Raw genomic sequence first — 13,433 nt, 5'->3', positions numbered from 1 at the left:
TGGACAACAAGACTACAGCGCTTAAAGTCAGGATTCCATCCAAGCAAGGCTTTATTCTGCATCCTTATTGCTTACAGGCTATATAAACGACCTTTTCACACATGAGTGATCCCACCCTACCTTCCGTAAGTGAACACAGGGAAATTTAGTCATTTCAAATCCGTGGATGATTTGCAGAATCACACCATCAGCAAGGACTCAGTTTACATCCTACTACTCTAAGGAAAAAGCTCCTAAGGGGCATTTCTCCCCACCTCTCTCTGTAGATCAAGGAAGTGCTCCTAATGTTCATCACTTCACCAGGTGCTGATCAGCACTAGTCTGGTGAATGCAGACTTCCTTGCATCAGCTTTCACATTCACAGGTACACCTAAAGTCACAAATGAGACCATTGTCTTCTCAGTTTTCAGTAATGACACCAGGAGCTGGGGAGCTCCTACCTAAAATTACGAGCCACACCAGAATCTGCAGATCTGTGTCCTCCTGTTGATGGGAACTCCGATACCATTGCGGATGACAGGACCTACCCAAGGATCTGCAGCTGGGTCCCAAGATGATGAGTTCATAAATATAACTACATACAATTGAGGAGAGGGTCTATTTTTTTTTCACATTATTATTAATCATACTAGACACCAATTAAGACCGTGGCTTAGAAAATGTTAGAAGTAGATCATTATGTCACAAGATTCAGCTTGAGAAGAAAAACTACAAACCATAGAGGTCATGGTAGACAGATCCTGCAAGGCTATACCTAAGGATAAGCCAGGCCTGCTCTGAGATTTTCCAAAATGCTGGAGTACTTTGATACCCAATTCAGTTTTAGCTCTTATTTAGAAGATATTTTTAAGCCTAGGCTTGGTACAACAACAAACAGAGATGGAATGACAAAACACTGCAAGGTACCTCAAACTGAAAGACACAAAAGGAGAAGGAAGCAAAGGTTTACAGTAGTCATTGGCTCCAATTACAAGCGAGCACCAGTGTAAGATAGGGGGAAAAAATAGTTAAACTAAAGCAGTGGTACAGTTCTGTTCTGCAGCTCTCAGGCAGAACTGTCACCAAAAATTACAGAGCACCTTGGTCCATCCCAATACACATTCACACTTCTGTAGCAGAAACTGTTGAGGCAGAGAGGCCAAGGAGGTACATCTGGAATCAAAAGTTCAAGAAACCCCAACACATTAGCATTCGCAGCAGTCATGAAGTGTTCCTGCGGGAACACCAGGAATCTATCAACTGAAAGAAGCACGGGGTGAAAGTCTATGCCAGCACGCTGTCAGTGGGTCACCTGGCAAGCGATTCTGATTTACATCACTGAAAAGTGTTCTTGGAAGAACATCCTGAAACACACCTGGGAACAGAGCAGGGCCTCAAACCCAAGTGTGCAGGCAAAGTCCTCCTGCTGCCTTGCATCGCCAGGTCTGCTCACTCCACACAGGGCAGGATTTTCCCGTGGAAACTCCACACTGAGCCTGAAGGCTGTAACCCAGCGGGTGATGTGCACCACCGTCACGGACAATGCGCAAATAACCTATTACTAATTAACCAGCAGCGACACGAGGACGGCAGGCTACAACGCTGGGGAGACGGGAGCCGTCCCTATTCTACCTAAGGCAGCTTTTAGCGGGGTAAACAACCGGGGCAGCCTCACGCCCCGACAGGGGCCACGCGGCTGTACCACAGGGTCTCACCCTACCCCATCCCCGCTGCGGCCGGGCGGGGCTCACACCCCCGGGGGGGACAGGCGGGGAGAGCCGGCGGAAGCCGAGGCCGCGGGGATCCCGCCCCAGGTGAGCGCCGGGGCCCCCCCAGCCTCCCCTGCCCTCCCCGGGCGGCACCGGCGGAGCCGCTGCGGGACAAAGCCCCAGCTCCGGCCGCACACCTGCCCCGCCGGCCGCCCGCAGCGCGGCGGGGCAGCCCCGGCGGGGGCAGGTGCGGCAGACCCCCGCCTCCCGCACGGCGGTCTCACCTCGGCCGGCAGCAGCAGCAGCAGCAGCAGGAGGCAGGGCAGGGGCAGCGGCAGCCGCCTCATGGTGGCGGAGAGCGCTCCCCGCTGCGCGCACGGCCGCTCAGCCCGACGCCGCCTCCGCCGGAGACATGGCCGGGCTGCCGCCCCGCACCGCCCGGCGCCCCGGCCCTCCCCCGCGCCCCGCCCGCCGCCGCTCCCTCCAGCGCTGCCCGCCCCAAGGAAAGGCGGGGGGACGGGAGCCGCGGGGGAAGCCGTGCGCGGGGCGGAGTGAGGGGGCGAGCGGGACAGCGGCTGCTGGAGAGCTGGGCCGGTCACCTCCCTCCGCCGCTGCTTCTCGCCTTCTCCCGCCGGCTCCTCGCCCAGGGCTTAAATGGCCGTCTTGCAGCGGGCGGAGGGTCTGCGGATGGCCCTTCCCCGCCTTCACCCCTCCCTCTTTCCCGCCCGGCATCTGACATTTCCCCCCAGCAGGGCGGGCGAGGAAGTGGTTCCCTCCGAAAGTTTCCCGGCCTCGGTGCGCACCCCCGGAGGGAGCGGCGGCGCGGGGAGCGCCCTCGCCCTCGGACGATGCCCGGGGGCGGGCGATCTGCGAGAGGGTCGGCGGTAACACGAGGTTAACCCCGGCCCCAGGGGCTGCCCCGGCCGCCCCTCCGCCGGCGGGAGCGCTCCGCACAGGGCCCCCGGCGGGGTAAGGGGCAAATGAGCCCGGCCGAGGGGATCGTGGGTTTGCTGCAGTGAGTGGCTCCGTTTGTTGCGCCATCCATCACCCCCAGGCAGTCCCCCCAAAAATGTCCTCTCCCTCTCTAGGCACTGTTTTGGACATGTTTTATCCTTGTCATCAAAAGGGACATGACATCATCAAATGCAATTAGTTTTATAACCTTAACTTACTTCCCAGTCTTAATACGCTGTTTCACATTTCATTCATCTTGGAGAAAGGAAAAGGAGAGGCAGGGACAGTTTACAGAGCATATCTTTAATTACGGAAACACTGGCAGTCGTCATTTTCTCAAAAGTTTTGAGCTCACATGTTTGTAATTTCCCTGTCTTTTCTGAGCCCTCAAAACATATGCATAGCATTAAGGAAGCAACTATTTCAACAGGAGTTCATGAGAAGACTCAGAAGAATGAGGACATTGGGGTTGTTCAGTCTGGAAAAGAAGACTCCAGAGGGACCATATTACAGCCTTTCAGTATTTAAAATGGGTTTATAAGAAAGATGGGAACAGACTTTTTAGCAGAGCCTGTTGTGATAGGACAAGAGGTAATTTTTGTAAACTAAAAGACAGTCAATTCAGACTAGATATAAGGAAGAAAAGTTTTACAATGAGCATGGTGAATCACTGGAACAGCTTGCCCAGAGCAGTTGTAGATGTACCATCCCTGGAAACATTAAAGGTCAGGTTGTACGGAGCTCTGAGCATCCCAATGAAGATGTTGCTGCTTATCGCAGGGGAGTTGAACTAGATCACCTTTAAAGGTCCCTTCCAACCCAAACTGTTCTATGGTTCTCTGAAGGCACATAGATACCTTACTGTTTGGGAGGTTGAGACTTATAGCTCGAGTTAAACAGTGTAGGACACCCCTTCATATCAATAAGATTTGTAGGAAATAATTACTTCAGAAAAGTACTTTTTAAATGCTAGGGAGTATACACTATACAAAAAGAATTAATAAAACCACCTTTTCATCACTTTCCATTCAGTGCAAAGCACCTGAGAATTGTTTTCCAGCTGAAGATTCCTCCTGGTAAACCACACAGCTGACAGAAGTCTCACCAGCTGCAGTGCTGACATAAACCTATCATTTGGAAATTACAGCTCTGACTCCTAAAAGAAATCCCTTGTAGCTGCTCCCTGTGCCTGGTCAGAGCTCCAGTGGGTCTAAGCTGCCAAACTGCAGCTTCTGGCCAGGCCAGGTTCCATTGTCTGGGTTGCATCCTAAGTGCAACCGACTGCCTTCGTGGGTGACAGTGCACAGCTGAACTTGAGCAAGCACACTTGGTCATCCTTGGCTCCAGCCCAGTGAGAACAATGTGGTAGCTTTTTTAATTGCATGCCTTTTCAGTACAACAACCAGTAACTAATCCAGTTGCCCTTGAAATTCAGTGGGAATCTCTCCACTGATGTAAGCAGTAATGGCAGCCAGCCCTGAAAGAAAAAAAATCAGTAAATTTAAAAAACTTGGAAAATGCACTGAGAGAGCAAGAAGTGGGATTCTGATCTTTTCAAATTTCTAAGTATCTCCAAACTGATGTTGCCATCCCCAAACTCTAGACATCCCTGGGCTCTCAAGTTCACTCATTCTTCTCTTCTTAAGAGGCCACAGAACCCAATTTAGAAGCGATGGGCATTGTATTTCTATGTTAATTCCTTGCTCCAGAGAGCAGCTGGGCAGCTACATCACTATTACAGGAAGCTAAACTCCTTTCACCACACTGAGTCTGTCTGGATCCGGTATAACTGGTGAGGATTTTCACATACAAGCTACATGGAATCTGTGATTAATTACTTTCTCATTAACACTTGTGGCTGAGTGTATGTCATATGACTGCTTGTGTGTCAAGTACCTGAACCAGGAGGCCTATGAAGTTCTGGAACACACTCACATTTCTAGAGCATCCAAAATAGTTGAGGACTGCATTAAATTTGCTTGTAGAGATATCTAAGCAGAGTATTTCTAGGACTGTAGTATAAAATTACTGCGTATCTTTAATTTTAAGCATAACTGGTGCCATCAGTAGGATTTATGCACAGTAGGTTAAACTGACACACACAGAGCATAGAAGGCTTGTTACTGTTTCAGGTACCTCCCTGACTGACTGTTACCAGATCTCAAGGAAAGGACTAACTCCTTTTCAGAGACATTTCTTGGGTGGGAGAAGTGCTTTATCAGGGACTCTGTCTGCACTGAAGGAGTGAGCTGTGAAGATTCACTGACATTTGAATAGACTCAGATATGCTGAAAGTGGCTACAGAAAAGAGAAAAAAATGCCAAAAAACATCGGGCACTAAAAGGTGTAAATATTTTGTAACATAAAATAGAATTGCAATTTCCATTTGATTTCATTGAAGGAAAAAAAACTGGTAGCAATTGAACTTTTTTTCTTTTTTTCTTTACAGATTCTGATGAAATGTTTGTGTCCTCCAGACTGTTTAAAATTCTGGGAGGAATGTTCCAAAAAAGCTTTTCTGATTTTGAGAGCTCCACGGAGAAAAGAATCACACATGTACCTGATTGTTTCCTTGGATCAATGTCTCAGCTCTCTATAGGATGCTCTAGTTCATGGATAGCTGTGCAGACCTCCTGAAAGAGGTGGATCTCAAAGAGCTGTGATTCATGCCAGAATCAGACTTCACATGCTGAAAATGGAAAAGAGAAATTAAAAGCCAAATTTTTTTAAGTCTTCAAGGTGTTAATTGTTAAGCAGCAATAACCACCACAACACAAACAATTTCCTAGGAATTAGAGACTCAAGGTTGCCTTTCAGGCCACAGGCTCTTCACAGGTTGTTACTAATCTGCTGGAAGTTCCCTGAATTACAACTGCTATTGCCTTATTGTTTCTATAGCTGAGTTTTGTTTATTCTACAGGCTTTTATTAAAGCTATATGTGTGACAGGGTTATAAAACTGGGTAGGTGTTGCTCCTGGGCTAAAGCTTCTACTATACTTTCGTCTGGAAGTTAATTTTTGCATCTGAGTCATAAAACCTCTTCAAAAGGGTGCATCAGAAGTGTTTCCACATCCTTATAATCAAGTTTTTGAATAAGAGACCTAAGCTTAAAAGTCACCTTGGGCCCCTGCACACAAATGCAGAAAGAACATGCAGGCATATTACTTATGGGTGCTCTAGTTTGCACCATAAGGTATATTGCTTATGCTCTGGGCAGAGAAAAAGGGAAGACTGCAAAAATACAGTGACCCAAAGCTGTCCAATTTGGAGCAGTTACCCTGGCTGATAATATTTATTTTTCACTGAGATTGGCGATAGAATATGGTTTAAAAGGAAAAGTTAAATATGGCTATATTTAACTGCATACCCCAGCCAGCCTTGATCACAATAGTGTGTTCTCATTAGTTATTCCCAGTTTCATTCATCACCTCAATGTGCAGTGTCAGCCAGAAGCATCAAATTGTTGAGCATCGTCAGGAAGGGTGTTGAGAGCAATGCAGAGAGCATTGTTTTGCCCATGCATAAAACCCAGGTGCACCCACATCCTGACTCATGCTTCTCACTGCTCTCAGCATTGCAAGAAGGACATAATGCACTGAGGAGAGGTACTGAGAAGGGCAGTACCTCTTATCAAGGGAGCCTTAAAAAGCTGAGGATTTTCAATGAAGGGAGGAGAAGGCTCCATGGAAATAAGATGAATGAAAAACTTGTTCAGTAAATCCCATTTAACAGTTAGAGTAAAGTACTTTCTTACATGAGCTTGTAAAATATGTAGTCACGGCATGTTTTAAAGGCAAACAATATGAGCAGTTCCAAAAAGAAGGTAGACAAATTCATGGACAACATGTCCACAAACAGGGAGAAGGCAGAGATGAGTCTATAACTTTTGGATGCTGGGAATGGTACTCAGATAGGAGTCATATTTGTTTGCACTTCCTAAACAGAATCTCCTAATGTCACTGCTGGAGACAGGATACTGGGTTGGATGGATTCATCACTGACTGAGCAAGCAGCACATTCCTTAGCTGCTTACAGCAGCAACATTCAAACCAGTACAAAGTATAAGCATACAGCATATATAAAACAAGTGGACTACCCTTTGGCTTGCTACCTCAGCAACACAGGTAAAATGTAACAGCATAAGTTACTATTCTGATTCGCAAGGGAGGAAGCACTCTGTGCTATGATTTCAGACTGAGGTCCAGGAAGTGCTGCCTTGAAGTCCTCAGATTCAGTCATTATGGGACCTCTGTGACACACACAGAATGCCAAATGAACTTCTGTTCTGTCCAGCCTTGCTCAGTGCCCTGAAGGTATGTGGGGCCAAAGTGCTCCTTCTGGTTGACATTGCTCTGGCTCTTCTTTACACCACTTCTGACCATAAAAGAGCCCATCAGGCTTCCATGTACCCTGAACCCAGAGATGAGTCTTTTGGGAACAACTCACAAAGTAGAACTACAAGCCCCTTTTACATTGCAATAGAGGAATAAGCAGAGAATAAACTAAATTGTGCATGCACACAATGTGCAGCATTGTCGCAGGAACAAATGCAGTTCTAATACTTTTAAATAACCTTGAAATAGAAAGACTGACTAAAGGTCTTTACAGTAGAGGGATTCTTTGATTTTAGTTTTGGTTTGTTGAGGTTTCTTTACATATACACAAAAGTAGTAAGAAAAGAAAATGTAAATAGGTACAAATATATTTTTGTTTATATATTAGTTCAAATGGAAGATCACAGCACACAATTCAGTCTCTTTACATGACCTCATCAGGAACACAAGCAATACAGCACAGTAAATGAGAATTCCTCCTTGAGAGCAGAGCAGTCCATGGGAAAGATGTTACACTCCTGGAAATGTTAGTGGGATGAATGTCTTCATGAGTGCTGAGGACCTTCCTGGAGTGTCAATCTGCAAGCAGAAATCAAAGAATTTACAGCAAACACTACACTAACCTCAGCAGCAGCTTTGGTGACAAAGCAGAATGTGGCTAAATATCACATCTGGGGATGGTCCTACCATCAAAAGTGATGCAGAAAGATTTCAGATGCTGGGCGTGGTTCTAACCTGGTTTCTGCAGGTACAAGCTCTCCACAGCCTGTAGCTGCAGGAGGTACTGGCTGGGGACTGCTGTGTAGTATTTTAACTCCTAAACAGTATTTTTAATTTTTTTTTCTCACATTCCTCACAAGGAATTAGAGGTGCATCGAGCTGCTGGCAGAGCCATCTTTCAGATGGAGGGTAAAACAGACAGGATATTCAAAGAAAACATGTCACTTTTTACAATGAGAGGAAAGTTAACTTGAATTCTGGTTAGGCCGGGTTTGGGATGGTTTTCTTTTGACTGAGGGGAAGAAGAAAGACAGTTTTTATGTGCTGATGGCCAGCAAAGAAAACAGAGAACAAACTTTTTTGTTGGCTATTTTTTTTTACACATCTTTCAAAAAGACTTCAAAGTGCAGTAACTGAAAATTTCTTCTTGGAGGTGGGTAACACTTTCCATCTATGAAGTTCATTCAGTGGCCAGCTTCCTTTGTGTGGGAAGGCACGTGGGTGGGAGGATATCTTTCACATAACAATTGAATGGAAAATATGCATTAAAACCCCACAGACTGCCACACTCCAAAGCACTGAGTCAGCAGTGCCCTGGCAGCTGGGAGGGCCAACCATGTCCTGAGGTGCATTAGACAGAGCATCACCAGCCAGGTCAAGGCAGGTGATTGTCCTGCACTGCTCTGCACTGGTGTGGCCCCACCTCAAGTTCTGTGTGCAGTTTTGGGTGCCACAATATAAGACAGGTATAAAGCTACCCTTCCAAAGAAGGGCTATGAAGATGCTAAAGGGCCTAGAGGGTAAGCTATTTGAAGAGTGGCTGAAGTCACGTGGCTTGTTCAGCCTGGAGAAGAGAAGACTGAGGGAAGACCTCCTGCTGGTCTACAGCTTCCTAACAAGAGGAAGTAGAGGGGCAGACACTGATCTCTTCCCTCTGGTCACCCAAGGGAATGGCCTGAAGTTGTGTCAGGGGAGGTTTAGGTTGGATATTAGAAAGAGGTTCTTCACCCAGAGGCTGGGCACTGGAACAGGCTCCACAGGGATGTGATCACAGTACCAAGCCTGACAGAGTTCAAGAAGCATTTGGACAATGCTCTCAGGCACACAGTATGATTTTGAGGGTTCTTCTGTGCAGGGCCAGGAGTTGGACTTCAATGATCTTTGTGGGTCCCTTCCAACTCAGGATATTCTATGATTCTACAGCACCTGACCTGCCTCTGACACAACAGAACATTTTTGTAAGTGACTCGAGTCACCAGCCTTTTAAACAGGTAATCTTCTACACAGAAAGGAATGGACTCTCTTGCAGTAGGAAAGAAGTCATGGTCCTACAGCCTGTCTCAAATGCAAGGTCCTGTGTAATCACTAGGCTTCAGCCACGAGTAATGTCATGGGTTGCAAAGGGTTATTGCACAATAAATATACATCAGAGTTTTACTCAGACTCAAAGAAAGGGCAAGAGGAAAGCCATGCTCAGTATAGGCAGTCCCTGTAGTATTACCAAAGGGTAGAGCCATAGCTCAGCTGCCCCATATAGGAGAGAGAGCTCTGAGATGGCATTTAGAGCCAGGAAAGAGTGACTGGCAGGATTCTGGGAAATACCAAAAGCTGGCAGCCTGTGTAGCTGGCAGGAACATTTCCCCTTCTCCACCTGCCAATTTTTTTGTTCTTGTCTCCAAGCTCACTAAAGAAATGCATAGATGTTTCTCAACATATCAGTGGAATCACTTTCAATCACTATTTGTGTCCCATAAATGATGCCATATAATCCAAATGAAATAACACCAAGCTAATTTTAAAATTGGTACTACAAAACATTACCAGAGAGCTGAGTCTGCTCTCATGAACAAGTGAAATCACCTGTCTCATGCAAACTAGCAGGTGTGTGTATGACTGGGGACCTCTGTCAAGGGCATTGGAAAACAGAGTGGCTGGATAGCTTATGCTGTCCAGAAGTGCCATCTACCATGATCTCTTACAACACATCCTACCCATTTTAAGAACTGAAACCTTAAGAAACTTACCAGAAAAATCATGGTTGTGACACCACTTGCAAAAATACTGATACTTTAGCAGCACCAAGATTTCCACATCAAAGGATTATCATTCTAGAGTCACAGATGACTGCTGAAATCCCAAAGTGACAGATACACGTTAAAGAAAGAAAAAATTAAATGGTTAAAAATTAAATGTGTTGAAATTTATGACAAAATGACCGAGCCACCTTTTCCCTTCTGACATTACAAATTGGGGCAGGTAGGTACAATTTGAGTGCTAGGCTTTTATAACTTGTTTTGCTTATCCCCCCCCCCCCAAATATAAATAATAATGTGGAGAAATGATGAAAAATTGCATCCTTCCAAGTAGGATGCATGTCAACTACATCAGGAAAGGACCATTTATAGATATCTTAGGAGAGTAATTAATATCTATAGTGTCACTTAACTTTTTGTCTATTGAGGAGATTGCCCCTAAAAGTTGTGCTCATTTCACACATGGTACTGAAGAATGAATTATTTCCATAGCAATCTACATTTGGCAATACTGTAATAAAGTGGGAGAAGCAGTTATTTGAGCAATAAAACTACTGGCTGGAATACAACTGGCCTGTTTTACATATAAGCAGCATTTTCCTGCACAAATACCTGCTTTAAGATAAACACCTCTTGCTTTTTACAAAGGTATGCAAAAAAACTGTCAGAAGTAAAAAGGCAAAAACGAAGCAGTGAGACTGAATCCCTGGAGTGTTCATATCCAGCACTGAGAGACCTAGATCAGCAAGATATCCTAAGACTTCTCTTGGTGGATATCATGTCCTTATTTATTGTGCTCAAACCACTGTGGTTGAATTGGGAAGGTTTCAAGCATCTGGGCAGCAACATATAGCAATTGAGATTGAACAGCAAGATGGCAAGAAGGCTAGGAAGACATCTGCCTGGGAAGAAAACAAAAGCTGACATAAAAAAATTATCAGTTCACATCCCAGCTAGCAAGGCTGAACTCCCTGGCTCTGAATTTGCATCTCTGCACTTGCAACTCTAATACCTGGTGATGTGCTCTGATCTTTGTTCATTTACTTGTCCTGTCTGACTGGAAATAATGTTTTGGCAACAGCCTGCTATTTACTGTGGCATCACAGCCCTAAATATCCTTTAAGACCTACTGAGGCTTAGCTGGCCAAATTCTTATGCTGGCCTTTCAACTCTCAATGACAGCTGAGTGCCTAGCTTGCTTATATCCTTTCCAAATATCCCACGTTCTGTTTTTTGATAACATATTTTGAAATATCTATTTTTAAAACTATCTCCCTTCTATCTACCACTTGAACAGTCAGTGCTGTTGTACAGCCTCCTGATGCTACTGGGAAAAGCTCTTAAACTAATGCTCACTAAACTCTAGTTGAGTTCTAGTGAGCAAATGAAATAATAAGCTACACATCAAATGATGAAGCTTTGCTATTGCTGTTCCCCCATGTTCTTCTTGCATGAGAACAGCAATGATACACCAGCATATGGCTCTTAGGATTACTAGTTTCCATGTGCAATGCTTCCACCTGCAATTCCTCAGTTAAGCAGGCTGTTTTGAACAGTACTTCTGCTCCGCAAGAAAACAAGAGTCCAAACAGCAAGGAAGCCACATCCACAACTAATAATAATTCCTGTGGAAGGTACAGCACCTTTTAAAGACTGATGGATTAGATTCAACCTGCTTCAATAGGCACTCACCAGGAAATAGTCCAAGTTAATTTTACAGCTGACAGCTTGAAAGGTTGGGTGAATAATCTGTTCTCTTAAAATGGAAAACTTCCATTCTCTGAAAGATCCTGGACTTCCCAAAATTCATCTGTACAGATATATGCTGTTGCAGCAGCTTCACAGGATATGAAAACAAGCAATCATTCCTTTCTCTACTTGCCCTCCTTATTCATTGCTGCAGAGCAGAGTAACTCCAAAGCACACTAGTGCAGAAAGGCAATGGCTCTGTGGACCACGTTCCCTGCCAGAGGTGATGTGGCTTTGCTCTCTCTTTTAGTCCCCGTGAGTCCTGGCTAAGAAGCTGTACCTGTCACCTCTGTTGTTAGTTGAGAGATTAGGCACTTAACTCCTTTCAGGTATATACTATATGTGGTTCTACAGCAGCACAGTTGCTCAAATTGACTGTGTCACTCTAAAACCACTACTTTTTGGCAAGAAATAGCAGTGGCCAGGCAGAATGGAAACAGGAAGAGAATAGGGTGAGGGGGGAAACAGATAGCAAGGGCATGGCAAAGAATTACTGCCATGGAGAAAATGCCATTTTCTCCATGACATTCATACCTCCAGGTGACACCAAAGCAAGGAAATAAAGATTTTTAAAGCAGCTGATCAAGAATAAAACAAACTGTCTGGAACATGAAATCAGGAGGTGAAAAGCAAGGAAACGCTGAAACTAGTATTTTTTCTTTTTAAAGGAACATTGCTGCTGCTGTACCATCAGCCTAAGCAGAGGTAGGACTCAGTCTATGGCTGCAAGCACTGCAGAAGAGGCCATAAACACAATGCATGGGTTTTCTGTCAGACTATGCTGTCATATTCCACAAAGCAGACAGTGCTGAGGCTTTCTGCTAGGACTAAGCTCTTCACTCCCAGTAACTGGCTTCTTTGTGCTAATGCACCCTAAGAGCAACATTCAATGACAGATACCGGGGAAAAAATCATTGTCATGAGAGTACTTGGCATGCCCATCTACCACAATGATTTGACCAGCTTTGGCTGGGTCCCAGGCAAGTAGGTGTCTTTTCATTTCATAGCAGTATGTCCTTTTAAAAGATTTCTAATCCCTGTAGTTCAGGAAAGCAGGAGATAATGGAGGATGTGCTTATGCTTCTTAGTGATTATCAGAGGGAATCATATTGGAGCATTTGCACAATTAATTCATTTCCTATATCCAGCATACTAAATTAATCTAGGGAATAAAACTGATTAAGTTTCTCTTCTAAGAAGCATATTCTTTCTGCACCAGAACTTGATCTTGCATTTACTATTTATATATGATTTGGTGAGATAAATATGATCCAATTTAAATGACTGGTTGCAGCAACAATCTTACCTAGTCTGTAAGCCAGCTCTGATTCTACAGGAAGGATGTATCTCCAGTATGGAACAATTCTTTGTCTAAAGGTAGAAGATTCAAAATTAAAAATAAAACCATGAATATGTTGATTTGAGTAACCAAGAGATTCTGTTTAACTATCAAAACTTCTGTTTGCTGCTGTCCTTCTCAAGAGGTCCTCAGGCCTTGGCTTGTCCAGGTCTCGAGACACAGGAGGATTAATCTTGATTGCTGTCTGCATGCTCATTAAAACTTTTGGTTTCCTAAACAAGCCTTATAGTTAAGAGAAATAATTTGGGTTTATCTTTAGAGGATTTAAGATTTGGTGCAGTAATTCCTCCCTTTCTTGTATGAACTTACTTTTCTGGTGTGTGAACTTACCTCACTGGACCTTGGGGCACTGTATGGGCTGAGGTTAATGCATGCATAGGCAGGAGAAAAGTAATAGCTATAGCAGAAAAACAGAAGAGGTGGGAAATTTATTTAGCAGTCAGTGGTGGTGCTATTCCTTTCTAGAGTGTAGTTGCCAAGTAGACTGTGTATTTTCTCTCCCCTCTTTCCTCAGCCCTCCTTTTCTGGACACACAAGACTGCAGTACATGTCCTATTACTTCTATAACTCATTTATCCACAAATGTGGGCCATA

The 13,433-nt window shown here is 44.7% G+C and overlaps 2 protein-coding genes across 7 annotated transcripts in view; both read right to left on the bottom strand.

Moving 5' to 3' along the window:
* The window catches only part of PTPRJ (protein tyrosine phosphatase receptor type J), a 74,805-nt gene extending 72,480 nt beyond the window's left edge, over positions 1-2,325 (bottom strand). For 2 of the 6 annotated variants that reach the window (XM_064657508.1, XM_064657509.1), the window contains exon 1: positions 1,973-2,221. In XM_064657508.1, the coding sequence (XP_064513578.1) occupies positions 1,973-2,035 (63 nt within the window). In that variant the 5' untranslated portion in view covers positions 2,036-2,221. Of the gene's footprint in view, positions 1-1,972 lie in introns of all 6 variants that reach the window. The other 4 variants (XM_064657513.1, XM_064657510.1, XM_064657507.1 and 1 more) reach the window with 4 other exon arrangements.
* Positions 2,326-2,926: 601 nt separating this feature from the next.
* The window catches only part of LOC135416556 (basic proline-rich protein-like), a 50,059-nt gene continuing 39,552 nt past the window's right edge, over positions 2,927-13,433 (bottom strand). The window contains exon 3 of the mRNA XM_064659773.1: positions 2,927-5,331. The gene's annotated coding sequence lies outside the window, so the exon portion shown is untranslated. The remainder of the gene's footprint in view (positions 5,332-13,433) is intronic.

This window comes from Pseudopipra pipra, chromosome 6 (genome assembly GCF_036250125.1).
Source record: "Pseudopipra pipra isolate bDixPip1 chromosome 6, bDixPip1.hap1, whole genome shotgun sequence".
NCBI classification, from domain to species: domain Eukaryota; kingdom Metazoa; phylum Chordata; class Aves; order Passeriformes; family Pipridae; genus Pseudopipra; species Pseudopipra pipra.
Note: the sequence above shows the minus strand (reverse complement) of the source record. Positions and strands in the feature narration are given on the sequence as shown.